Source organism: Amphibalanus amphitrite, unplaced genomic scaffold, assembly GCF_019059575.1.
Source record: "Amphibalanus amphitrite isolate SeventyFive unplaced genomic scaffold, NRLGWU_Aamphi_draft 000391F_arrow, whole genome shotgun sequence".
Classification (NCBI taxonomy): domain Eukaryota; kingdom Metazoa; phylum Arthropoda; class Thecostraca; order Balanomorpha; family Balanidae; genus Amphibalanus; species Amphibalanus amphitrite.
The window spans coordinates 82,450-109,646 of record NW_024881885.1 but is presented as its reverse complement, the minus strand read 5'-3'; the positions used below and the strand labels follow the sequence as shown (position 1 = coordinate 109,646).

General features: G+C 48.2%; 4 protein-coding genes across 18 annotated transcripts in view; 2 read left to right on the top strand and 2 right to left on the bottom strand.

The window, feature by feature from the left end:
* The window catches only part of LOC122390307 (G-protein-signaling modulator 2-like), a 62,087-nt gene extending 54,127 nt beyond the window's left edge, over positions 1 to 7,960 (bottom strand). Inside the window, exons 1-2 of one of the 5 annotated variants that reach the window (XM_043383083.1) lie at positions 7,899 to 7,960; positions 3,435 to 3,512 (exon numbers count right to left, since the gene is read on the bottom strand). In XM_043383083.1, coding sequence (XP_043239018.1) covers positions 3,435 to 3,473 — 39 coding nt within the window. In that variant the 5' untranslated portion in view covers positions 3,474 to 3,512; positions 7,899 to 7,960. Of the gene's footprint in view, positions 1 to 3,434; positions 3,513 to 7,881 lie in introns of all 5 variants that reach the window. The other 4 variants (XM_043383085.1, XM_043383087.1, XM_043383084.1 and 1 more) reach the window with 4 other exon arrangements.
* Positions 7,961 to 8,127: 167 nt separating this feature from the next.
* Positions 8,128 to 18,097, top strand: LOC122390306 (signal transducing adapter molecule 1-like). Of its 7 annotated transcripts, none has more exons than XM_043383081.1 (12): positions 8,253 to 8,434; positions 8,662 to 8,825; positions 10,228 to 10,379; positions 10,742 to 10,876; positions 11,229 to 11,430; positions 12,465 to 12,692; positions 13,467 to 13,583; positions 13,826 to 14,011; positions 14,305 to 14,591; positions 15,517 to 15,752; positions 16,015 to 16,052; positions 17,140 to 18,097. In XM_043383081.1, exons 2-11 carry the CDS (start codon positions 8,783 to 8,785, stop codon positions 16,046 to 16,048), a joined length of 1,620 nt encoding a protein of 539 aa, XP_043239016.1. In that variant the 5' UTR covers positions 8,253 to 8,434; positions 8,662 to 8,782; the 3' UTR covers positions 16,049 to 16,052; positions 17,140 to 18,097. The 7 variants fall into 7 exon arrangements, with proteins under 7 accessions (XP_043239015.1, XP_043239016.1, XP_043239011.1 ...); XM_043383082.1 differs by having other exon boundaries at positions 8,260 to 8,285; XM_043383080.1 differs by lacking the exon at positions 16,015 to 16,052 and having other exon boundaries at positions 8,128 to 8,257.
* LOC122390304 (proteoglycan 4-like) lies at positions 18,027 to 23,953 on the bottom strand. 5 transcript variants are annotated; one of them, XM_043383072.1, is made up of 4 exons: positions 23,914 to 23,953; positions 21,670 to 21,842; positions 20,908 to 20,984; positions 18,027 to 20,641 (listed from the first exon to the last, which is right to left on the bottom strand). In XM_043383072.1, exons 2-4 carry the CDS (start codon positions 21,825 to 21,827, stop codon positions 18,858 to 18,860), a joined length of 2,019 nt encoding a protein of 672 aa, XP_043239007.1. In that variant the 5' UTR covers positions 21,828 to 21,842; positions 23,914 to 23,953; the 3' UTR covers positions 18,027 to 18,857. The 5 variants fall into 5 exon arrangements, with proteins under 5 accessions (XP_043239007.1, XP_043239006.1, XP_043239005.1 ...); XM_043383071.1 differs by lacking the exon at positions 23,914 to 23,953 and adding an exon at positions 23,772 to 23,890; XM_043383070.1 differs by lacking the exon at positions 23,914 to 23,953 and adding an exon at positions 23,231 to 23,480.
* The window catches only part of LOC122390305 (extensin-like), a 19,844-nt gene continuing 16,424 nt past the window's right edge, over positions 23,778 to 27,197 (top strand). The window contains exon 1 of the mRNA XM_043383074.1: positions 23,778 to 23,855. The gene's annotated coding sequence lies outside the window, so the exon portion shown is untranslated. The remainder of the gene's footprint in view (positions 23,856 to 27,197) is intronic.

Below are 27,197 nucleotides of genomic sequence, written 5' to 3'. Positions count from 1 at the left end.
ATTTACGGTAAATGCGGGACTTTGCTCGTTTACAGTCTCAAACGCCACAGCCACTGCGTCTGCTCCAGCAGAACTGCTTGTGTTTGTCTTTTACGAATTGGTTGAGAACGTTGGTTACAGTGCGCCACTAGCACAAACCACTAAGGATTACGTGACCCGAAAGTAAATAAATTTGAATTTCCGCGCTATTGCTCTGTCACATACGTGTCTCCGCTATATCCGAACAACTCTAGCACAACTGAAGTATTCTCTTCATACCGACAGGGCACTAACATCAATCCATTACCCTTACAGTAGACACTCAACATCAACCAGCCAGTGCTGAAGGGGCTCTTGGGATGCGCCCATTCCTCTCATTGAGTTCAAGCGGAAGGTGAGTGAGCAGTGAGCACCCTAGACCCCGAGATTATCAATAGCGAATATCATTCAAAAACACAAATATGACACGCCTTGCTACCGACACATTATCTCAACAACATCCTGCAATAGATGAGTCCGACGTTTCTAAGAATACTGAATTAGTGAATCAAGCTTCTCTAATTCCCGTCGTTGTCACCCAGCGCTGGCTACAGGTGACACGACGGCAGCGCCGTGGCGAAGAAAAAACGGGCGTCTCCGGCTATCTGATGCCGATATTGTCAGTCCGGGACAGGAGTACGGGACGATGGGTCCACGTCAAAACAGCTAGTGACTATTGAGCTAGTGACTTTTGAGCTAGTACAAAAGAGCTAGTGCTTCAAAACAGCTAGTGACAACACAGCTAGCGCCAAAATAGCTAGTAATGCAAAATAGCTAGTGCATTAAATCAGCTAGTGACTAAACAGCTAGCGTCAATATAGCTAGTAGAGCAAAATAGCTAGTGCTTCATTATAGCTAGTCATAAGCGTAGGAACCATGTGTGCAGTGGGTGCAGTTGCACCCACAATAATTCTCCAGTGGGTGCAGACAATGTATTCTGCACCCATAATAATCTGGAACAAAAACCCCTTTTCTCATCAACACTACTTCCCATGCAGCACAACAAATTCAGGATATTTTGCCCGCTTTCCACCTTTAGAAGCGTTTGCTACTGTGATGGTCTTCAAAACTTACATTTGCGCTCAAGTAAAAAAGGAAGCAACGGAACACATGTGATTGAACACATACCGATGACCCACTGTCAAAAGTTTTAGTCCGATACCTATCTTCGAAAATGGCTAAGTTAGCCGCATTTAGGTACTTTTTGCGGTAGTCAATATTGACATTATCAACGCTTCTAAATACACTTATCATTGGTAGGTACCTTTTCGACATGGTACACCCTCAAAGCTCACAAGGAGCCTCCGCTCGGGTGCCGCTCGCTACCCCCTCCCCCCCCCCCCCCGGCTTCACCGGCCATGGCTGGATTTCTGCACCCATGCACCCACAATGTTCCAGCCGTTCCTACGCCCATGTAGCTATAGAAATCGCTAGCGTCGACTAATAGCTAATAAGCAAAATAGCTTATTCGTAGAGCAGCTATTATAGATTCTTTCCCGACGAAGAGTCCCCACGGGTAGAAGGAGCAGAAGAGCACCGTAGTTTGACAAAATTATTTGGAATGCTAGGAGGGCAGAGGACGGGATCCCTAGGACAAACAACAAATTAGAAGCGGGGCACCGGGGAATTAAAGAGATGGCATATCGCGGGAAATACATATTTACAGTCATAGATATCTTGCATTTTTGAAGCAAAGTGAATGGGAAGGGAACAGAGGTCCAACGAAATTGCTATTTTGACGATAGCTATTTCGTCACTAGCTGTCTTGAGGCACTAGCTCTTTATGCTTCACTAGCTACTTTGGCGCTAGCTGTTTTGTCACTAGCTGTTTCTAAGCACTAGCTATTTTGCTTCACTAGCTATTTTGACGCTAGCTGTTTTGTCACTAGCTGTTTTGAGGCACTAGCTGTTTTGTACTAGTTCAAAAGTCACTAGCTCAAATGTCACTAGCTATTCTGACGTGCACCCGGGACGATTCAATCACACGACGGAAATTACTCACAACTGGGGCCACGCACGTGCTGGCGGGAGGCGCCGCCAGGCCTGCCACCCAGCCCCATAGCGGAAGATACCGCGTCAGATCGGAAGGCAACGCAAAAACAACGGATTAGGATTTTAGGAAAGTCCAGAACGAGCGGCACTGATGAGACTGTTCGGCACTGCCACTGACAGAGTGATGGGAAGTTAGCAATTACATAGATCTGTCAATGCTAAATCCAGCCCCCGAGTCGAAACATGTATGTGTAGAACGTCCTTGTGTTCTCAGCGAATGGCAAAGTGTATTGTATTTAATTAAAAAAGGTTATACCATCTGGCAGCATAATTACACATGTATTAAAATGAAAATATTTCTTTAAAAAACGTCAGAAAAAAAAAACAGAATAAATTATTGCCAGCATTGCTGTCTCACCTGGAACAAATTACATCCCTTACAAAAACACAGATTCGAGACCTATTCACGTTGAAAGTCTGAAAAGCTACTTACAGCAACATCACGTATAAGCCTTTCGCAGCTTCGGACTGGAGCCAAAGGCCCTTCAGTGACGGCCTTCCAGCGACAAGAAATGTGGAGAGGCGATACTGTTGGCGCCACCTAGAACGAGCCATCCGTCGCGACCAACATACTGGATGGTGGCGCTATTAGCACAGTAATTTGGGTGGTGCCTGTTTGTGCGAAACAGGAAAGGCCTCTGAACGAAAAGAGGATCGCTTCAGTCGTAAACGACGTTCAAACACCCAACTCTATGGCTACTGGCTGGTAAGCGGTCATTTTTGCTGAAAAAAAAAATCCAGGGATACTGCGAATAATGCTTGTTCCCATAGGTAGAGCATTGTAATCAGGGTATATAGATTGCACTGGTCCATTCCAGCTTGTGGCCGTTCCGTGCTTCTATCCTCAGGATACTGAAATCCTTCTCCTCCACGCCGCAACCCCCCTCCGGACTGGACGTGGACAGGCAACTTTATCTCATGCGGGCTGCTCCCTTGGAGCGGCACCGCCACTCCCGAGGGAGCGCACCCCGTAGCAGGGTGCAGTGAGTACCTGATCGGCCTGTCCTTCGGGATGGGCTCAGCCCCGGTGACTCACTAGGGTGCCTGCCCAGACCAATGTCTCCCCCTAATTCCTAATATCCTTCCGGCTCTGAAATGGTCTAATTGGACCAAAAGGGCCTAACCCAACAAAACAAAATTCAAGCTCATACAATTCACCGCCGGCTTGGCTTTGGGGCCGACACAGACGTGATGCGGGCCAAGGTCATCGCTGGGGCGTCGGACTCGTGGTGTCCCAGCACCTGCAATTCCATACCTACAACTTTCCAACTATGATTGTTTTACGTTACGATATTGGCATGCACCGTGCACTAGCCTACAAGGTTTGCGTGTGAAGCAGGGTTTCAAGCGACCTGCGACGGTACCTTTTTGTTGCGCTGCTGGCTGGTGTTGCTGTCGTCCATCTTTATTCTTCGGCACTGTCAACTCAGTCACCAATCATTCTGCAACAGGCAGTAGCATATTTTAGATAACGGTCCATTCAAAACTGTTAACACTTATTTCATATGGATGGTATCGTACCTCATCAACCTAGCTGTTTGGGAGCCAATTATTCAGTAGTCTGTCAGCTGTGAGGTGAGTGACATTTTTGTTGCACGTTTTGCTGCACAAATACAAGTTACACAGCACACACCTTTGGACCTAAATAATGCAATCAACCACTTGGCACTTGAAGAAAGAAGCACACTGCGATTACTGATTCATGAATTGTGTGTGATTTGGTGCCCAGACTTCATGGGCTATCAATTAGCACACTTTGAGAGGGATGCATAACATCCAGTCTCGATATCCAGGGAGCCAGGTGCAGATGCTGTAAAGTAACTGTTTGAAAATACTGTGGAATTCAGTGCCTACTTTTGGGTTTATCAGCTGGCTGATCCCTCCCCCAGTCCAAATTGAAATGCTATGGCACTGCCACCAAGAGTTGGGACTTGGAAGCATCCCACAAACATGAGCTGAGGAAGGAACCTACATTACAGCAGCCCAGACTACAAAACATGACAATCTCAACAGTCGACAAGGTCTTGCCGGTGTGGAGGCACTCAGAAGACACACAGTGTGCAGTGTTGCACAGATTTCGCATGGAGCTGTGTGATCCAAATGTAGTATCATGCCAAACTGCTTTTCTAATGCATTATTGTCCAAGAAACTAATTTAACAACTTCTTTGAACACCTCTTTGAACAATTTGTTTGTGTTTGAACAACCCCCTGCGGTTTTTCGCGGATATCTCCGAAAAGGCGGTGCGGAGCGCCACCGTTTTTGGCACACCTGTTAACCCGCGCGGGGCTGGGGTCTCCAGCCGAACGCGCGGGGCTGGGGGGGGGGGTAAATTTTACCCCCCTGTTATCTCCCGAACTAATGGTCCGATTTGGAAAATTCAAACGCCAATCGAAAGCTCTCATCACGAACTACTAAAAACATGTACTTAATTTAAAGTTTGAGGTCAAGGTCAAGGTCAGGTCAAGGGTACAAATTGCAAGTTTCTACAGTATCGGCCTTGCACCGTAGTTGCCGAAGAATGGAGTCATGGACTGAGACTGATCGCCCAAAACGTGTTCTTAGGCTACCAAGACAATATTCGTTGCATACAATATCATTCAGAGGTCAAGGTCAAGGTCAGGTCAGGTCAGGTCAGGTCACCAAAAAACAAAATATAGAAAAGGGCATGTGCGAGTGCGACACATGTTTTATGGGTCATTTTACTCATAGAATTCAATAGGCACACTCAATAAGTGATATGGACCACCTCTGGATGAATTTCAGGTCGAGGTCAGGTCAAGGTCAGGTCAAGTGAGGTCAAATTTTGAAGTTGGTTGTTAAGGCCTAAAAAGGTGTCTATCTGATGCAGTTTTTCACGGTGAATCGAATGGTGCTATTTTTGTTTCCGTACGAGGTCTAGAACTTCCAAAAAAAGTCATTTTTCAAAAATTTTGTGTGTCGTGACGTCATAAAATTTTGAATAACTCCCACATTTTTGAACCGATTCTTCTAAAATTTGGTATGTAGGTGCACATAGACCACTTCTCTGACATATATTCCGGTTTTTCGATAGACTCAAAATTTTGGATTTTATAATGATTTTCCCAAAAAAATCAGTTTTTTTTTGAAAAAATTTAGGCCAAAATCCAAAATTTTCAAAAAACCGAGATAGCCATTTGATAGACAAAGTAAAATTACGTATAACCTTTTTTGTTACGTCTTGATTCCTTTAAAAATGAAGATGTTAGCGGCGTTTGAACTTTTGCCGTTTTTGAGGCGAAAATGGCGAACATGACGTCACTAAAACGTCAATTTCTCAAAAATTTTCCGACGGATTTCGCTCAAATTTTCAGGGAAGGTGTCAAATTGATTTAAGAAAAGGTACTGAAAGTTTGGCGGCGCTGCGCGCCGCCGTTTTTGAGATATCGCAAAAATTCGTGAGGGGGGGGGGGGGTAAAATTTACCCCCCCAGCCCCGCGCGGGTTAATGCATCTTTCCGCACATGTGAAAATTTCAGATCCAGCAGGTTACCAGGTCATGTCAAGTGACCTAACCTCAGAAAGTTTCAATCCTCGTCATAGCTACACCGACTGAACGATCGCCTTGAAAGTTTCAGCGATTTATAAGAGTAACAATATGTACAAAATGTTTATCTCGGAATTTCGATATTGGTGACCTAAGGTCAGGTCAATTTTGCGACCTCTCCATTATAAGTCAATGGGAGAAAATTGAAATGCGCCTATTTTGATGATGATGCGCCTGTTTTGGACGAATGGTGTTTAAAACCCTCTCAAAAATCGGTTCATGGGTGAACATGACACATTGAATTAGAAAAATGTTCATGTGACATGACCCGTCATTTGTGTGCCAGGGTGAGGACCTCAATCTCGCTAGCTCACCTCAAACCTAATGTTAAGGTGGGATGGTCACTTTTAACTATTATTTTCTTGTGCCCGAAGCTAAAAAAATGTTTGATTTTACTTGTTACTCCTATTCGTTGTGAAATCCTCATATCAATATTCATAGCTCTTCAGTGCCCTGACTCATATAGTGACTCATATAGTATAGTGACTCTTTAGTGCTCTGATTCATAGGTAGGTACCTATCAAATGATTTGGATGTACTAAACAATGGCTCAACCCAGACTGGAAATAATACACGTTATGCCGAATATGTCCGGCGTAGTGGCGGGATTGCGCCGAAAATTTCAGCGCACGTCCGGCGTAACTTCGCATGCGCCGAATTCAGCACATGGCGGCGGACGAATTTTTCGGCGCAGGGCGGTCGCATAATTTTTAGGCGAAAGACTTAAGGCCTGGCTACACTATGCGTTTTCTGCGTGCGTTTTTTGCGAGTTTGCGTGATTTGCAGAATATTTTTCTAGAAAGAAACGAGATTACGCTTTTGATATATGTTTTTCATATACAATTTTAATTAATATAAACGTTTTATTAACTTTTATATAAATACTTAAGAAGTTATATTAGTAATAACTTTTTTTTTTCTAGAACGATATTACGCAAAACACACAAACTCGCAAAAACGCACGCAGAAAACGCATAGTGTAGCCAGGCCTTTAAGACGGTCACCGAATTTATGCAGTACGCTGGTCAATCTAGCAGCAGATTCGCCCCGCGGGCGGCTCTGGAGAGGTTTCGGGACGAGACCTCCCCGCCCCGGTCGTCGCGTGCTCGAAATGGTGAGCCGCTCGAACTCAGCGGAGAAGTGGCTGCCCAGGGACTAGGGAGGCCTCAACCCTCGGCATGGAGATAGGTATGGAAGACCTTGTTGAACATCGCCAAGCGTCGTTAAGCAAAACTGCAGTGGGTTCCTGCCCACTGCGGTATCGAGAGGAATGAGAGCGCGGACGACCTGGCAAAACAGGCGGCCGCCCTGCCCTCAAACGCCCACTCACTGACCAGGGCGGTTCACTGTGCGGCCTAGCATCAATGGCGCGACAACTGCTCAGAGTCACTATTCAAGCCACTCCTCGGGAGCACGTCACCGCTCCCTATCCCCGCAGCGGAGTGCGGACCAAGAGAATGCCGTTTCGGTGCACCAGATGAGGGCGGGCCACTGGGGCCGCTCGCTCCAATACGGCACCAAATCGGCAGTCTCCACTCCGCGGCGTACCAGCAGTGCCCAGACAAGTGGTGCCCCGCGGCGCTCTGCGCCATGTGCCGAGAAGAGGGTGATGTGCCGGAGCACATGCTGCTCCGCTGCCCGGCCCTCGCTGCCACTCCCACCAGCCTCGAACATACTGCTCCGCGATATTAACATCAGCACAAGGCATGAAGCTAGAGTGCGCTAAGACTATTGAGGTATTGAGTTTCTGTGGAAATGAAAAACTCATTCGCTCAAACATGGGAGAGCATACAAGGCACCGGAACACTCTGTCTGGTTCATATAAACTTGATCGGAAGATTTTCACATGTGCTTTATATAAAAAGGGCTTAATTTGCTTTATATAAAAAGGGCTTGATTTTCACACAAATAGGCACCTAATTTTTGGCGCAAATCACACAGAAATTTCAGCGCAAATCGCTTGCAAGAGGGTCTCATGGGCGTCCGGCGTAGTGTATGGATGTTTTCCAGTCTGGGGCTCATCGTCTGCCAAATTGTTGCATTAGCATGCCAAATGTTACAATAAATGATAAATATAAAATGGTTGGTTTCTGTCGATCAACCGCTCAAATACAATTATAATTTGCCATGGTAGGTATCCAGTTTCAATCCCTGTGTTGGTAAAGCCTATAAAATAAAACATTTGCAAACGTTAGCTAATTGTTAATTGCAGTTCGAAAACTTCAAATTGAAGTAGGCAACACACCCGATGCGATCACTTACCCATTACAAAACCTACAAAACCAATTACAAACGATTTGTTTTCGTTTTCCGTTTATTTGAGTGTTGAATCAAGGGATGCTCTTTTTATCTCATCACAGTTAGAGATTTATTTGAAAATTTGATGACGTTATATAATGATTATGCAATTTTTTAGCATTATTTCTTCTAATCAGCTTCATTCACTATAAAAAGGGCTTTATTCAGTATATATATTAAATGTTTTCGAATAAAAAAGTTGATGATTGGAGTTTAAATACAAACAAAATGTTAAAGATGTCAAAATACGATTAAAGCTTGACTGATTACTGCGTCATATTTGTAGCAGTTGTAATTACGACTCATCGTAATCGCCGAAAGTCGTAAGCTGGGTTGTAATTTTCCTTTTGAGTGGGTGGTCTGCTGGTTCAAGTGATTCCAAGTCCTTTTACTTGGGTTATTGCGAGCTGTTTCATTTCGTTTTTGATATTTGCATTGTTTTGCAGTTTGAGGTGGTAGTCCCTGACCATTGGAAATTGGAATTAACCCAAGACGGATAGGTAGGTAGGACTAGGTAGCACTTGTTTGACGTATATTTTGCCCTAAACTGCTTGTCAGCCTAGTTCCTATTGTTAAAGCATGCATCCTTTCAGCTCAGACAAGGCGCTTTTATCTGATTTATTTTTCTTGAAAGCTCCTTTGTTATAGCACCTTTTCACTTTCCTGGAAAGAAAATACTTTCGGACCGAATTGTGACTTTCCCCTTCCCCTGTTCTTTGTGTTTCAGGAGTTGAGACTATTGCAGGTGGACAGTGGACTGATGCATCATTGTTCATGGTTATCAGCAAAGCTGTGAGGACCTAGTGATCTACTACAGGCCTCCAGTGTTATAAAATACTGTAGGCATCATGGGGATCTTCTCAACCAGCTCACCATTCGACAATGATGTGGGTAAGTTCTGTGTACGTTTTGAGGCTGCTAATTCTTTGTGTTGTAGTGCTCAGTTGGTCTTGTTTTTTTCTTGTGTAGTTAAATCATAATGCTTGATATTTTGTAACATTAAATGAACATGGAAAATGACCAAGCTGGTGGTAATAGGGACACTTTTAGGTCTACCCATTAAATCAAATGATAGCCATATAAAAGACCTGTAATGCAGAGGATGTATCATTTCAAAGTACCATGCATGGATTAACATTGGACCTCCCAGCAATTAGTGTAGTGGCTGAATTTAGTGTTCCATTGAGCAATACTTTCAGAAAGCTCAGTTTATATCAGCTTCCTATTTACTGGCTACTATCCGTGCCTTGGTCAATAAAAGTAGTAGAATTTACTTCAAAAATAACTTTTTTATGTCTACATTAGGTAGTTTGAGATGTTCTGACATAATTTTTTATTATTTGTTTGTTGTCTGTTCCATTGCAATTACATCATTTTATGGCTTTCAATTTTTATTTTTCCCCTTTTTATGCCTATTTGATTTCATGAATAATTGCTGTAAATGTGTGAACAACAGACTAAAAAAGGCTCAAACTGTTATTTTTTAACCAACTATATCAGTTTTGAGTGAAAGGTTAAATGCCTTTAATCAGAAGTCCATTTAAAACTACTATCTGCTCATCTAACTGATAGTAGGTAGTTAAAACCTCCTATTTCCACTTTCATTCAGTGTGTTTCTGAGTTTTGGATTATAATTGGTCCTGAGAAAACTGCTGTAGTTCAATGGTATCATTGTGACTTTGTCTGAGCTGGCAACACCATTACATGAGTAAGAAAACCATTTAAATAACAGCTGACAAGTTAATGAAACCTGTATGTTGTGAGCAGGAAGATCAGATAATAAGCACCTCAAGTGGCCTATGGTTTATGGTATGAATCTGATCAATAATACAAATAGCAGCTGATATTGGTACTAAAAGTTTCATATAGATTATGTCTGCCTAATTTAATACAGTTAGCCATATGCATGGTGTTCAGCCAAAAGAATTACACAGTTGGGCTATTGTGGCATCTGGTGGTAATCCAACTAGTTTTTTGAAGCATCCATGGAGCAGTCAGATGTTACTGAGCCTGCTATGTGGCTGAGGTGAGATGACCATCTGTAAAGCCTCCAGGACATAGTGGCTCATTTTGTATCAAACTGTAAATTGATGGGTGAAAAAGGTTCAGTCCATGGAATGAGTAAGTGCATTGGTGCAAACATTATGAGTATCAGTATAAGTGCACTATCATGTGTGAAAAAATGGTACATTTTATTTTTATTGCCCTTTTACTGCCTTTCTAAAGTGATTGTCCTTGCCTTCCAAAGCAAATGCCTTTTTTGTCTAAAATTATTCACGGTTTCGGCTTTCAGATCGTGTCACGGACGAGAAGAACACCACGGAGGACTGGGGTCTGATCATGGACCTGTGCGACCGGGCAGCGGCCAACCCGAAGGACGCCATGCGCTCCATAATCCGTCAGCTGAACCACCGTAACCCGCACGTCCAGCTGCAGACCATCACCGTGAGTCGGGCGGCGCGGAGAGGCGCCGACCGGGGCTCGATGGGGTACCTGCCGGGGCTTGTGGGGTACTTACCGGGGCTCGATGGGGTACCTGCCGGGGCTTGTGGGGTACCTACCGGGGCTCGGTGGGATACCTACCGGGGCTCGGTGGGATACCTACCGGGGCTTGGTGGGATACCTACCGGGGCTCGGTGGGATACCTACCGGGGCTTGTGGAATATATACAGGATACTTACCTGATGGCTGGTGGGATTCATATATGCGTGATTCAGTGGATCGTAAATTAGCAAGTGTTTTGTCATAACATTATGCTCTCATTGAACAATCTGAGATGCAGACATTTCTCGTTGCCATGCCGACAGCTGTTGGATGCCTGTGTGAACAACAGCGGGAAACACTTTCACCTGGAGGTGGCCAGCCGCGAGTTCGAGCAGGAGTTCAAGAAGCATGTGTTCAACCCAAACACCCACAAGCGGGTTTCCTCCCGACTGTTGGCCGTAAGTATCGACTGGTGGACGTGATTTTCAGTAGCGTGTCTTTGTCAGAAGTCATGCTGAACACCCAAGCGTTGAGAAATTAGACAGCCCCCTGACCCCAACAAGATCGTTGGGATCGGGCTGCATAATGCAACTAAGGGAGCCTGAAATCAGGGGATTGGAGAGAAGATATTGCTGTAAGGGAAAGACATCGAACCACTAACCAGTGGCCGCGCTGCAATCTCCATCCGTGATGCTAGGTTAAACTCCGCTAACTAGTCTACCAACCCGAACTTTCGTCGTCATTGACCCCTCGCTAACCCGCCTCCCCGGGCCCTCTGACCCGCTCTTCTCCCCTTGCTCCATCTTACAGTCGCTGCAGAAGTGGGCAGAGACCGAGTTCCGCTCGGACTCGCAGCTCTCGCTCATCCCGAGCCTGTACCGGTCGCTGCAGGACGAGGGACTGTACGCCCGGCTGGCCGACCACGAGGCGCCGCCAAAGAAGGCCGCCGCGGCCGCCAGCCGAGACCCGAACGTGGTCAGTTCGCAGCAGGAGGAAGACGATATCGCCAAAGGTGAGCTAGTGGGGCAGACGCTGTACGTTCTTAGAACGGGAACTTAGCGGTTTTCACAATCATATCGAATGTTATTGGGATGCCCACCCGTGAAAGACTCATAGATTCCAAAATATTATATTTGCACGTCACTGAAAATGTACTTTTGTACCGAGATACACCCATAATAAGTTTTGTTCAATACGATACGACGGGGCAGTTTTTCTTTACTAGGGGTGAAACAATGTACCACGTTTGATGACTGATACGCTCTATCTGCCGTTCATTGATTCTGGTGTCTTACGTACATTTTATACATCCACGTCCTCCCATCAGCTATCCCTGTCCTTGAGCTTAGTGTATGCTGTCGGCGCCGCAGCGCCCGAATTTGCAAGTCATCCTCCGATGGCCCCATACTTGCCTCTGCGTCGCGCTCATCACCGGTGTTGTGTGTAACAGTTCTGACTCATGGGTACCACGTCTGACGTCACAACTATCCTGAGTCATCTAACGCGTCACATTTGCGCAATCAGTGACTCGCACGGCTTTTTTTGTGGCTCGATGCTATGCTGGCGCCACGCCTCAGTGAATGAGATAAAGACGTGATCTGTTGAATGAGCCATCATGTTTTGGTTGTTTTTTTTTTTCTTATCGGATCTAATTTTGGTGTTGATTGATGGTTCTATTTTATCATCAGTTTTCATCATGTGGCATTACAAAATGATGGTCTTCTCATAATCGTTTCTGCTTTCTACTGGCAGCCTTTTTCTCGTCACCATCGCCAATATGCCTTACCACAAAACCTTCACCGGTAATATCCATAGTTTGTCTACCGTTTTCAGCCATCGTGCTGTCAATATTCAATCCCTCATCATGCCCCACGTCTTCAGCCATCGTGCTATCGTTGTCGAATGTATATCATCCCTCTATAACTCGACTCCTGTTAACAGCTATCTCTCTGTCGATATTCCGTCCCTTACCACACTTCCCGTTTTCAACCATCACGCTGTCGATATCGGATGTTTGTCACCGCTCGCCTCACCTCCCGTTTCCAGCCATCGCTCTGTCGATGAAGGAAGCGGAGAAGGCGCCGCGCTCCTCCAGCCTGTACCCGTCGGCGCAAAGCGTGCTCAGCTCCCCGGGACCGTCCACATCATCGTCTGGTGGGTCTGCCGGGGGCGCCGGCGCTGCCGCTGCTGCCAAACCCGAGCGGAAGGTGCGGGCTCTGTATGACTTCGAGGCAGCCGAGGACAACGAACTCACCTTCAAGGCCGGGGAGATCGGTGAGTCGGGGCGAGATGGGAGTGAGAGTTCATATGGACTGTGTGGGTGAGTTGTTTGGCAGGTAATGCGTAAGTGTTACGCTACTTGAACATTATAACGAGTTTGAATACGATTTTTGTGCTCCCAACCGATTTCAGAACAGCGTACAAATCCGGGCAGGGCTCAGACGACAAAATTTGACATTTGAGCCGTCTTACTTCGTCTATCATTAATGACACCGTAAAACGCGCCTGTCGGAAATTCCGGCCAGCAACGATTCAACAATCACTACCAATGTGTAAATCCGCACTATGGATTATTTGGCTGATAATTTTGTGATGCCGCTCTTGCCATTGGCAACGCTGTCTTTATCTGCCTTTATCAGTACACTGGCATTTCGATAACACGGCGACGAGGTCTGTTGTTACGCTTGGTCGTGTACACGGCTGGCCTTTATCGGTGGCCAGTGACAGATAGTATGTGACGTGTGCTGGGCCCCAAATACGAGGCTAATGATGCGGGTTGGCTTGGCTGGGATGATGTTTGGGTATGGAACTTGAGTGTCTTATTGGGTGCTTCATAAAACATTTGTAATGCCGCTACCTAATTTGTGCTTGTTCTATAGCTGTTGCATCATCAAATGGACGCTTTCGCAAATAGTTCAAGTCCAGGTTTGACATTACTTTGTGCCCAAATATGATTTGCGATTTTACATTTATATAACACCAATTTTATCCACAGCGCTCGTTCCGCAGCCGCCTCTGACTATTCTCTCTCCCCGGCTTCGCCGCCAGTGCTTGTGACGGAGGACAGCGACCCCAACTGGTGGCTGGGCTCCAACCACCGCGGCAAGGGTCTGTTCCCGTCCAACTTTGTCACCTCGGACCTCTCCGAGGAGCCAGAGCAGTGGAGTGAGTCCTTCGGGCCGAGGGGTGTTGATGGTGTGGGGAGCTTTTCGTTCATCTGGGTGTGAGGTTCCAACAAAGGCTTATCAGAGCATTGCAGCCCTTTGAGGGGATATATTACTGTGCTGTCTATAACTGATAATGGAATATTTTAATCATTTCCAATAGATCAGACTGGCTAATTGTGCGCGTGCACCATAATGTCTGTACTGTGATGGTGACGTGGTTATCGATACCGCTCCGTGCAGAAGAGGAGCGTCAGCAGCGCAAGTCTGTGCAGTTCAACGAGGAGGTGGAGGTGAACACAGTGGAGCGCGCCGCCGCCGAGCCGGTGGCCATCGACGGCGCCAAGATATCCGAGCTGCTGGAGCTGCTGAACGAGGCGGACCCGACCGGCGACCGGCCCGACTCAGACCACCTGCTGGCGCTCGAGGGTGAGACGACCCAAACTGGCACGATGAGATAGCTGGAGTGGAGCCATTAGATGTCCATCTGCAGGGGAAAAATCGTTGTATGGCATTGTGCATTGTTCTGTAATTTAATTCAGTGACAATGGTTATTTTGTCTATCTACACTCGTCACAGTAAATCGTATAAGGGCGGGATGTGCTGTGATTTTAATATTCACGTCATCTACTCTTTCCGTTACGCTGAACGCCTGCACCGCCATCTTGCCCAAGCATCTGCGTTCCGTCCGCTAACGCTCGCCCATCTGCCGCCTCCCCCAGAGCAATGTCTGGCGATGGGCCCGCTGATTGACCAGGAGCTGGAGCGCACCGACCGGCGGCACGCGCAGCTCACCAAGATCAGCTCGGATCTGGTGGACGCGCTCAACCTCTACCACCAGCTGATGCGAGACACGCCGGCCGTGTCCGGCTACTACGGCCCGCCGCCGGCGCACCTGGTCAAACAGTACGGCCAGCCGGGACCGATGGCCGGCGCGCCGCCGCCGCCAGGAGGGTACTACGGGATGCCGCCGGCGCCGCCCGGTCTGCCGCAACACGGCGCTCCGCAGGTCAGTCTGAGATGGAGGGGGGACGGTGTGGTGTGGTGTGAAAGATCAGAGTCATACTGATGGATATTTTTTTTACTGGTGGGTAACGGCAGTCTGTGGCTATGGCCAGGACACCAATCATGCATCCCCTCGCCCCATGAAACTTGAAACATGTAGGCAATTACCTTTTTAATAGCGTTTTACTTTATTTAAAGCATCCTACGTATACCATTTGTCTCAACCTTTTGTGAAGCATGTAAATGAAGGCGCGACTGATTTTAGTCAGTAATCTTATCAGGACGGTACCGGGCCATCTGCATAATGTCGCTGTGACAGTTACCATCACCGGGTGCCAGGCCATACGGCCACCGCCGGCACGCACGGGGTTCCACTGCTGGTCGGCGCCTTATTGGCTACTGAGCTGAGTCGCCGTGCAGCTCCATGCCGTTCATCAACTGTGTGTTGACACTTGACGATGCGTCATCACGCGTACTCAGCTTCGTGGACGATATTTAATCGGTGTGGCATGTGACGCTTCAGCAGTCCCCCATCGCGTCGCGCGTTTAAGCCAGGCTAGCGGATCCGGACCGTGAAATGTAAACAGTAGTAGTGTGGGCCGTGTGTAGCCTGTCGAGCGCCGGATGTCCTGTGCTCTGGAGCCGTTTTACTCCGGGCATGATATACTGTGGCATGTGGGACATCTGTCTGCTCGTCTCTGCCCCACTGTCATGACACGTGGCCAATGTTTTTCTTATCTGTCTATCTCAGCCGTAACCCCAGCCCAACACATCTGCGCCGCCCAGATATGACCCATGACCCCAGTCTGACCCAGTCTATGCCTCACCCGTGACCTAACCAGTCCGTCCGTCCGCCGTCAGCCATACCCAAACCAGCCCGCCTATCCGCCGTGACCCGTGACCTAACCAACCATTCTGCCGCCCGCCAGCCGTACCCGGGCCCGGGCCCGATGATGCCGCCGATGCCGGGCCACATGGCCGGCTACCCGCAGGCGCCGCCGCCGCCGCACATGGACGGACACATGGGCGGCCCGCCGGCGTCCATGGGCGGGCCGCCGGGCCCCATGGCGCCGCCCAGCTCCATGGCGGGCGGGCCCCACGGACCCATGGGACCGCCGAGCTCCATGGGAGGAGCGTACCCCGAATCGTCCGCCGCCGGAGGACCGTAAGTGACATAAGTTAGCAGAGAGCAACGTGATTAGATTGTTAGCATCATGGCTGTAAATCCTGCGCTGACAAGTTGCGATATTAGAGAGGAACTACGAGGTGGTCATTGCCACACTGCATATTTTGTACTCGGTACTCAAAAGTTTGTGAGCTAGCGACTAAAATCGGCGTGGTGGTGGTGGTGGTTTGTCCTGCCTGAGACGGTTGGTCCGGTCCAGTATGGTCCCTGATAGTGGCTGGTGTGCCGTTCCCTGTTTCAGTCCCCCTGGACTAGACCGACCAGCGTATTACTGACTCAGTGAGTGCGTCTGTTAATCTGCTGGATGCCCTCTTCGCTTCTTTTACGTTCGCTTTTTCGTTGACCGTGCCATTTGGAGTTTGCCTGAGAGCTGATGTTCCGGGTGAAGCTTTCGTGTTATTTTTGTGTTGCCCTCAATGTGCTTTACATACTGGCTGTACATCAAATCGCATATCCATCGCCCAGCCGCCGCCGGCTTGTTTCAATGTCTACTACACCTTTTTGCATTTGAATTCAACCATTCGCCATAACTGTTTGAGGAGTCATTTCGACAGTCGGCATTGAGCACAACTATTCCGGCATGATGTCTTTCATTTCAGTCATTCAGCAAAACAGATTGAACACTGAAATGAGCGATCTGCAAAACAGTTTGACACTTCGCCAGACTTCGGCATTGAGCGAGCCAGCTCGGCATATGACGAATAGTTTCGACCATTGACGATTTGTTTTGCACAATGTTGAACCATTCGTTCAATGTCGAGTTATCGAGGAAGACCGCCGAATAGTTTTGCACAATGGTGATTCTTTGTGACCAACCGACCATTTGTAGCGCCACCTATATGGCGAATGTGTACAAATGTTTTGCCCAATGGTCAAAAGCTAACGCAAAAAGGTGTAGTACTGCCGTATAGGATGTTCAATGAATGCCTTTTGTTTGCGCTGCTTCTGCTGTCTTTCAACATCTGTGCCACACGCTGTCAGCATTGTTCTACTCGTGCCTCAACTCGCTACATAGTCTCGCTTTTGCGTTTGCGTTTTCTTCATTTGTGCCGCGACAAACGTTGTTCGGGAAAATACTTTTGTTTGGAATTGGGAATCGCCTGATATCTTCAGTTATCATTATCATCGATGGCACCTCGATGCCGTTTGGGCCTCAAATCTGTACCCTATTTATTTGCCTCAAGTTTCGTTACATGCTAAATGCTAATGCAAGTAAATTCGTATGCAAGTAAACTCCGTCGTTCTGCTGCCATTAGCATTGTAACTCATTTGTAACTGTTCATAATTTTACTTTACTCGTGTATCTGCGGCGCTCGTGACGTGCCCTTTCAGTGTCCAGCCGACTGACAGTGCGCCGTGTCCGCAGGCTGCCCCCGCCGGGCGGTGCGCCGCCGCCTCACTGGGGCCACTACGCCGGTCCGCCGCCGGCCGAGCACCATTTCGCCGGGTACGCCGCCGCCGCCGCGCCGATCGGTCCGCCTCGGCAGCACCTGTGAGAGCGGCCAGCGCCGCTCCGACCCACTCACTAGCTATGGCAATGTATTCACACATCTATTCTATTATTGGTGCACTGCGGGAGCACGCTGCGGTGACCAGAGGCGACTCTGGGATGAGAGGCTCGGCGCTCGACGGCGTCGGGTGCGGTCGGCAGCCGCTCAAAGGTGTGGCCCGTCTCGCGGTCCGAAGTGCCGCACGAGTCTGACTCTGGTGGCAGTCGATCGCGCGTGATGGAGCCGGGAGCCGCGGAGGAGACGTTGTCTGGTAATGACGGACAGGTGACAGTCCAGCCGGCCTCCGTCAGGTGTCGCTCGTCAGCAGTTACCGCCGCCAGCCGCCAGGGCTCACCGCACCGCCGCGGTGCGGGTTGCGCCCGTGTCGTGCCGAAGAAACAGGGATGGGTGCGCACTGCGCAGTGATGGCGACACACGCCCTCTGACTTACAGGCTGCTTACTTGGCTCGGATCGCCCCGACCCTTCCCGCTGCGGGCCGGGCACTGCGGGTGGCCCGTTGATGGGTGATCGGCTCCCCTGTGCTGCCCGGTGTGACCCGGTTGGGGCGGGAGGCGCCCGTTCAGTGCTGGGACCGGGCCGGCGGCCGCCAGCAATATGTCGGACCGCCGCGCTGTGCCGTCCGCTGGTGTTCGCGCTCGTGTGTGCATGGAGGTTCTGTTCGTAATCGTGAGTCGAGAGGCCCGCTCGCGGTCGGCAGAGGCGAATTCCATGGCCGACGCATCGGTCACGCGTGATGAATACTATGGTGAACGTATGTATATTGTATATGTATGGTAAGGACGCCCTGTGAAATACATTACTACACAAACGTCCCGCGCGGCGGTCGCTTCTCGCTGGATACCAGGGAGCTCGGCGAAATGAAAACAGAAACATGCAGAGTGCGAAAAGATTCACACACAGTGCTTAGCACAACAGTTTGTATGAGACGCACAACACGCAACACTACAACACCGCAGCACAGAAAAACAGTGTGATTATGGTTCAATATGAAAACGACACAAGGCGCTCGCCAGTCCGCAGAATATGATCGCCTCAAAACATCCGCTGTGTCAACGTCGTTAGTAGTTTCTCGGTGGAAACTCGTCCCACAAAACTTCTCCAGACAGAAACATGCTATAAAAATATTGTAACGCCATTGATTTGAACCTGCCACCTCCGATAGCCTCGACACGGACGCGCGCACGCCGCCAGTTCATTTACATAACGCGTCTCTACGTGACCTTATGCAACGCGATAGCCGCGTCGTGTGTCCACCCCGACCAAATGACTGGCATCAATGCGACCCCAACCCGATCGCCGCGATTCTGTCCGTCCCAAGTGCCATCGTGAAACTTCTACTACACAATCATACACAAATCATCCAACCTGCCGACATAAACTTTGCATATCGATGACACTCTTCCTCAACCACATATTGGCGATGATCATGATTTCCTACCGATGCCGCGAGTTCTCTACGAGTCAAAATCTACGGCTAACATCGTCAACAATTTCTACAACCACTCCACGATAAAACGTCTCGTGTTTCAATAAAGTTCCACCAAACAATCCGTCCTTCTGTCGACAGTGGCGTTATTTCCCGCTGCTGTCGGGCAGCTGGGTGGTCGAGTCCACCTTTTCGTCCGCGCCGAGCAACTGTTTGATGTCGGCGCTCGTCGACAGGGACGCCGGGTTCAGGTAGGCCGTGCGCGTGCTGCCATCCTCCTGCGCCACCTCATAGGCGAGCAGGGTGTCGGCGCCGAGGCCGCCCAGGTTCTCCAGCGGGTTCACCGTCTGCACGTTGCCGCGCTCGTCGACGCTCACCAAGACGTAGGTGTCCGGCTGGCCGTCCGTGCCCGGCACGGAGAGGATCTGCAGGTTCGGCGGCAGGCTGGAGGTGGCCGTGGCGGCGGGCGGTCCGTCTGCAGATGAGGTCGGTGTTGGCCGGCTGGATGACACGTCCACCGCGTCGGCGGCACGCGGTGGTGGCGAGCCGGCCGGACAGACGCGCACGGGCCGTGGCCGCGCCGCCACCGGCTCCGGCTCGGCACCGGTGAACTCGTAGGTGCTCAGCGCGGCCTGGTCGGCGGGCGCCGGCGGCAGGGTGGGCAGCGCCACCGGCGCCGTCTCAGCCAGCACGTCGTCGACGGCTGCCTGCAGCAGCGCGTCGTTTCGCTCACGCTGAGCCTGCTTCTTGGCCGCCTCCTCGTCGTCGGCTGACGGCGGCTCGGCCGCGCTCGGCTCAGTCTCGTCCGTGCGCTCAGCATCGGTCTCGTCCGTCCGCTCCGCATCGGCCTCTTTCGCCCGCTCCGCCTCGGTCTCTTCCACCCGCTCCGCATCATTCTCCGATAGCGTAAACGGCTCGACATCAACGCTCTCATCCTTGGTGTCCTCGCCCAGCTTCGTAGCGTCGTCGTTGGACGCTTCGGCTGGTGATCCTCCCGACGAGGTTGACGGCCCCGAGGCGTCGTCCATCTTCGTCGGCGTCTTCTTGTCACAGATGAAGCGCTCGATCTCCGACCGGATCTTGGCTCGTTCAGCTTCCTCCTCGTCGTCGTCTTCGTCCCAGTCCTCGAGCAGCAGTGGCCGCGACGACTGCGCCGGCTTCAGCGGACTCAGCTTCACCGGCGTCTTGGGCTTCACCTCTTCGACTTTGTCTTCCTTCTTCGGAGACTTTTTCGGCGTGCTCGGTGCGGATTTCTTCGGCGATGGCTTCGACAGCTTCTTCGGCGTACCTTCGCCCCGTTCAACCTTCGCTTTTACGACTTTTCCTGTGCTTCCATCCGCAGGGCGTTTCTTCTTTTTCGGGGTGGAGTCTCTCGGTTCAGCGTTGTTTTTCCGCTTGGCAGTGGCCGGTTTAGCCGCAGCGGCTGCCACGTGGCTTTTGTTGTGAATCACGAGAACGTTGAGACGGCCGGTGGTGAAGCCGCACTCGGAGCAGCGGTACGGGTTGGTGAGAGATGGCGCCACCGTGCGAGCTTCCGGACTGTCCGGTGCCAGAATGTGAATCTTGTGGTCGTTCTCCGCGATGAAGCGAGGGTGAGTGATGGGTCGCGGCGACTCGGACGCCGGTTTGGCTGGTTTCTTTGGTTTCGATACCGGCTTCCGGCTCTTGGAGACCTCCGGAAACAGATCAGAGTACTTGGAGGTCTTCAGTTTCGGAGAGTTCTCACTGGTCCGTGGTATTTTCCGCTTGGCACCGGCCTTGGTGGTGTTGGATTTTCGACCTGAGCCGAACAGTTCGTCGTACTTTTGACGACCAGTCATGCTGAACTTTTCCCGGCTCAGAATGTGGATATCACCATCGGTTAGCTTTTCTGCCGTGATTATATCCTTCTTAAAGTCCTCAGCGATATCAGACTTGTTTCTGGTCAGCTCTGAAAGGGCGCAATAAATCGTGATAGCACATCAGAAAGCAGATTAACCCATAAGCATGATTTTACGCGATGCAAAGCCAAAACTTACCGGTAAACCGGTAAACAAACGGTGTGTAGCCTCTTTAAAACGTATCATGATTCACATTCCACGTACCAACAGCATTATTGCAGTTTGCACTACTGTAGTATTACCGCTGCATAACTGTGATCTTAATCTTATCACTACCTTCCTACGTGTTTGTGATGATTTCATAATTCATACTCACGTAAGCTTTTAAGAACAATATCGTCCTTTTCTTCGCAGTTGTACCGACAAATTTGATTTGTGTTGTGCACATCATGGCTGAAAACAAAGATCGATTGATAAGAACATAGCCGCACTTCCCATTTATTGTGCCAGAGCAGAGCTATGATGTAGATGAGCTGGGGCTTGAGGTGTTCGGAGTGGAAGATATCCACGATGTTCAATATCACACTTTCCAACTTAAATTTATCTTATGATACATTTCAACTGGATTGCAACGCAGATCACGCAAAATAAAGCAGAATAATATCCCGTTACATTTCGAGTATCCGATACATCGAGTATCGAGTACATCGATGTTTTTGATCGAGCTATCCAACGAAAATTCTGTCAACACTTAGCAGTTGTTGTGTATTTGCGGTGTTCTGCTAGCAATTATAAAATGACCTCAACATGGAGGTGCCGAGCAGTGCAATGTCTCCCGCAAATATTGTGATTGTTTTTGGATAAAATCTGGGTTCGAGGGGGGACTTGGGAGTGACATGAAAAAATGGAATACAGGAAGTGATATATTGTGATTTTGAATATTGAATAGACTGAAGAAAGGAATAATATCTGGAACAGCAGTATAATAACTGCTTTTAGGGCGACTTTATGCAGCACTAGGCTCAGAAGTCTATAACACTATTCTATTCAGGACACTATTTTTTATAGTGTCCTGAAAATATGTGCCCTGGAACATTTTATCATTTTATTTTTATGATATTGCTATATAAGTACTCACAGTTTTTTGTCAAAGAACTCGACAACCACGATGGGGTCTCGTTTCAGCGCCTCTAGAAATTCTTCACACTCTGGGTCGGTCTTGTCTTTGACCACGGCTGGCCACTGGACACCACCCAGCTTCACCCAGACCAGCTCCTTGGGCACAAACTGACTCATGGCTGCAGCACACCACTGTAACAGAGGCAGAGCACATAGATGAGATGACAGCATGGAAACACAGATAGGTACCAAAGGCTCCCTGAAAATAGGAGGGTCACTTGGTGAGACAATGCTTGTAACAGTGTTCAGAACATCTGAACTGTTGAGGTCCTGCAGTGCAGATGATGGCAGATTTAGTTTCAGGCTAAAGCTAAAGCCGGTTTGTTCAAAACAAAGAGTTACCACAATTGGAACTCTTTAGGATAGGTACCTACACTAAACCTACCAGCTACTGTTTGTTATATTATAAGACCATTAAACAATCTTAAAGCATTGTTGGCCATGGCATAGATGGAAAGCTTATTTCAGTTTATTCCACAGTCCATTTCAACATCTTCATCCATAACCAAAACCATAACAATCACCATTTCGAATTTATTCATCTGTGGCTATCTTTATCCTCAGTTTTGATCCCTCTTTCATTTTGCATTTATTCATATTCTACTAAGCATCAATCTTTGACACATCTTTGTACATGGCATTTTTGTCTCTGCAAATATTTGTCATTAGATCTTGGTATCTGCAAATCTTTGGCTAGTCTGTGAACACTAACTGAATATGCATATACAAAGCTCATTTGCAAGTCTTCATATGGTAAGCCTTTGACCCCAAATCTTAATCAATCAAACTGGTCATAAGATCTATTGACTGCTTTGCATATGCACAATGATTTAGATATTGGTGCAAAAATCACCTCAGCAATCCTGCATTAATAGGCCATACAATGAAAGAGCATTCACTTTAAAGTTGGTGAAGCATGAGAAACCATCATTACTTACAGAGTATTTCTTATGGAAATCAGTTATATGCCAAGCTCCCTACCAGTACTTCCTTCCCTCAACTTATTTTTATCTTAGTGCAATTGGCTTTCAATATGACTGAATCCAGTTAATACTGAACATGAAACCCCACATTGGATGACTGTGGAAACAGGGACACCGGTGAAAACAGGGCGCCGGAGGGCATATTAGTCACGTGACATTTGAAACTTCTCCCGCTCCATGGGCCTTCTTTATCCCAAACGTCACGTGTAAATTTAACGAACCTTGATCAAATCGCCCCAGGCGCCGGTTTCACCGTCGTGCGAAAACAGGGTGCCTGGGGCAATTTGACAAGATTCGTAAAATTTACATGTGATGTTAAGCATGTAGATGGCCCACGGAGCGGGAGAAGTTCCAAATATCACGTGACCAATATGCCCTCTAGCGCCCTGTCTTCAGCGGCGTCCCCCATATTTACCCCATTTCAATTTTTCACCGTTAATAAGAATAAGAAGCCTGTGCATATTAGAAAATACTAGCTATGTGAATTGATGTGAAGTCAAAATTTAAATATGAAATAATAGACAGTCACCGACTCACCTAACTGTTACAGCAAATTTTTTAATTCAATTACTCTTCATGCCATGGTTTATATGTAGCCTTGGCCATGTCCTAGCAAACAAAAGCACTCAATTTGCTATCCAAAAACCAATGTCAGCAAAACAAAAGGAGTCCCACTTCACAATTATGGTGGAAATATAGGTAACAACTATATTAATTCAATATGTGCTTCAAAATGACTCAATGAATAAAATGCTATTTTGAATATTTCTAGGCTGTAGTTCGGGTTAGTTCACTTCTCATAATTGGTGTTAGTCGACAAATTTTAAGGCAGCCCTAGCGGTCAAGTAATTTTGTGCTATTATGCATTTCAATTTAGCCAAATGCATTCTAATTTTTTCCATAAAATATTTTTTGAATATTCTACCATATTTATAAAAAATAAAACAAACAAAATAAAAACAAAAACGGGCAATAAATCTTCAAATAATACATCTAGTAGAAAAGTACTTGAAAAGTTAAAGGGTACTAAAATGAACCTCCTGCGCCAGATTTCAGTAACATCTCAAGTCTTTCGTACATTATTCCACTGCAAACCAAGTAGCCATCCTTGGTGGTCATCCTACATCTACGGAAACACTGGACCCACTGGACCAATCGAAAGGTATTTGCCACCACTCTATTAATCGTACAAAAGAGTGCCATCGTTTCGAAAAATAGACCTAAGGTTTAGGTGACCCAGGTGAGAACACGTCTGTCAAACTAGCAGCGAGCAGCGAGCAGCGAGTCCAGCAGCGAGAAACGGGCCATCCCGATTTAGCTGAAATTTGGCTCACAGAGCCTTCTCAGCACGCTGATTCCGAAAATCATGGTCTCTAGGGTGGAAATATTGACCGTTCTCGAGATAGAACCCTCTAAAGTTCTTACCACCCATGACCGGGCCATCCCGATTTGGCTGAAAATTGGCTCACAGAGCCTTCTCAGCACGCTGATTCCGAAAATCATGGTCTCAAGGGTGGAAATATTGACCGTTCTCGAGATAGAACCCTCTAAAGTTCTTACCACCCATGACCGGGCCATCCCGATTTGGCTGAAAATTGGCTCACAGAGCCTTCTCAGCACGGTGATTCCGAAAATCATGGTCTCAAGGGTGGAAATATTGACCGTTCTCGAGATAGAACCCTCTAAAGTTCTTACCACCAATGACCGGGCCATCCCCATTTGGCTGAAAATTGGCTCACAGAGCCTTCTCAGCACGCTGATTCCGAAAATCATGGTCTCTAGGGTGGAAAAATTGACCGTTCTCGAGATAGAACCCTCTAAAGTTCTTACCATCCATGACCGGGCCATCCCGATTTGGCTGAAAATTGGCTCACAGAGCCTTCTCAGCACGCTGATTCCGAAAATCATGGTCTCTAGGGTGGAAATATTGACCGTTCTCGAGATAGAACCCTCTAAAGTTTTTACCATCCATGACCGGGCCATCCCGATTTGGCTGAAAATTGGCTCACAGAGCCTTCTCAGCACGGTGATTCCGAAAATCATGGTCTCAAGGGTGGAAATATTGACCGTTCTCGAGATAGAACCCTCTAAAGTTCTTACCACCAATGACCGGGCCATCCCCATTTGGCTGAAAATTGGCTCACAGAGCCTTCTCAGCACGCTGATTCCGAAAATCATGGTCTCTAGGGTGGAAAAATTGACCGTTCTCGAGATAGAACCCTCTAAAGTTCTTACCATCCATGACCGGGCCATCCCGATTTGGCTGAAAATTGGCTCACAGAGCCTTCTCAGCACGCTGATTCCGAAAATCATGGTCTCTAGGGTGGAAATATTGACCGTTCTCGAGATAAAGACTTACCACCCATGACCGGGCCATCCCGATTTGGCTGAAAATTGGCTCACAGAGCCTTCTCAGCACGCTGATTCCGAAAATCATGGTCTCTAGGGTGGAAATATTGACCGTTCTCGAGATAGAACCCTCTAAAGTTCTTACCACCCATGACCGGGCCATCCCGATTTGGCTGAAAATTGGCTCACAGAGCCTTCTCAGCACGGTGATTCCGAAAATCATGGTCTCAAGGGTGGAAATATTGACCGTTCTCGAGATAGAACCCTCTAAAGTTCTTACCACCAATGACCGGGCCATCCCCATTTGGCTGAAAATTGGCTCACAGAGCCTTCTCAGCACGCTGATTCCGAAAATCATGGTCTCTAGGGTGGAAAAATTGACCGTTCTCGAGATAGAACCCTCTAAAGTTCTTACCATCCATGACCGGGCCATCCCGATTTGGCTGAAAATTGGCTCACAGAGCCTTCTCAGCACGCTGATTCCGAAAATCATGGTCTCTAGGGTGGAAATATTGACCGTTCTCGAGATAGAACCCTCTAAAGTTTTTACCATCCATGACCGGGCCATCCCGATTTGGCTGAAAATTGGCTCACAGAGCCTTCTCAGCACGGTGATTCCGAAAATCATGGTCTCAGGGGTGGAAATATTGACCGTTCTCGAGATAGAACCCTCTAAAGTTCTTACCACCAATGACCGGGCCATCCCCATTTGGCTGAAAATTGGCTCACAGAGCCTTCTCAGCACGCTGATTCCGAAAATCATGGTCTCTAGGGTGGAAAAATTGACCGTTCTCGAGATAGAACCCTCTAAAGTTCTTACCATCCATGACCGGGCCATCCCGATTTGGCTGAAAATTGGCTCACAGAGCCTTCTCAGCACGCTGATTCCGAAAATCATGGTCTCTAGGGTGGAAATATTGACCGTTCTCGAGATAAAGACTTACCACCCATGACCGGGCCATCCCGATTTGGCTGAAAATTGGCTCACAGAGCCTTCTCAGCACGCTGATTCCGAAAATCATGGTCTCTAGGGTGGAAATATTGACCGTTCTCGACATAGAACCCTCTAAAGTTCTTACCACCCATGACCGGGCCATCCCGATTTGGCTGAAAATTGGCTCACAGAGCCTTCTCAGCAAGCTGATTCCGAAAATCATGGTCTCTAGGGTGAAAATATTGACCGTTCTCGAGATAGAACCCTCGCAGCGAGTCCAGCAGCGAGAAACGGGCCATCCTGATTTAGCTGAAATTTGGCTCACAGAGCCTTCTCAGCACGCTGATTCCGAAAATCATGGTCTCTAGGGTGGAAATATTGACCGTTCTCGAGATAGAACCCTCTAAAGTTCTTACCACCCATGACCGGGCCATCCTGATTTGGCTGAAAATTGGCTCACAGAGCCTTCTCAGCACGCTGATTCCGAAAATCATGGTCTCTAGGGTGGAAATATTGACCGTTCTCGAGATAGAACCCTCTAAAGTTCTTACCACCCACGACCGGGCCATCCCAATTTGGCTGAAAATTAGCTCACAGAGCCTTCTCAGCACGCTGATTCCGAAAATAATGGTCTCTATGGTGGAAATATTGACCGTTCTCGAGATAGAACCCTCTAAAGTTCTTACCATCCATGACCGGGCCATCCCGATTTGGCTGAAAATTGGCTCACAGAGCCTTCTCAGCACGCTGATTCCGAAAATCATGGTCTCTAGGGTGGAAATATTGACCGTTCTCGAGATAGAACCCTCTAAAGTTCTTACCATCCATGACCGGGCCATCCCGATTTGGCTGAAAATTGGCTCACAGAGCCTTCTCAGCACGCTGATTCCGAAAATCATGGTCTCTAGGGTGGAAATATTGACCATTCTCGAGATAGAACCCTCTAAAGTTCTTACCATCCATGACCGGGCCATCCCGATTTGGCTGAAAATTGGCTCACAGAGCCTTCTCAGCACGCTGATTCCGAAAATCATGGTTTCTAGGGGGAAATATTGACCGTTCTCGAGATAGAACCCTCTAAAGTTCTTACCACCCATTACCGGGCCATCCCGATTTGGCTGAAAATTGGCTCACAGAGCCTTCTCAGCACGGTGATTCCGTAAATCATGGTCTCAAGGGTGGAAATATTGACCGTTCTCGAGATAGAACCCTCTAAAGTTC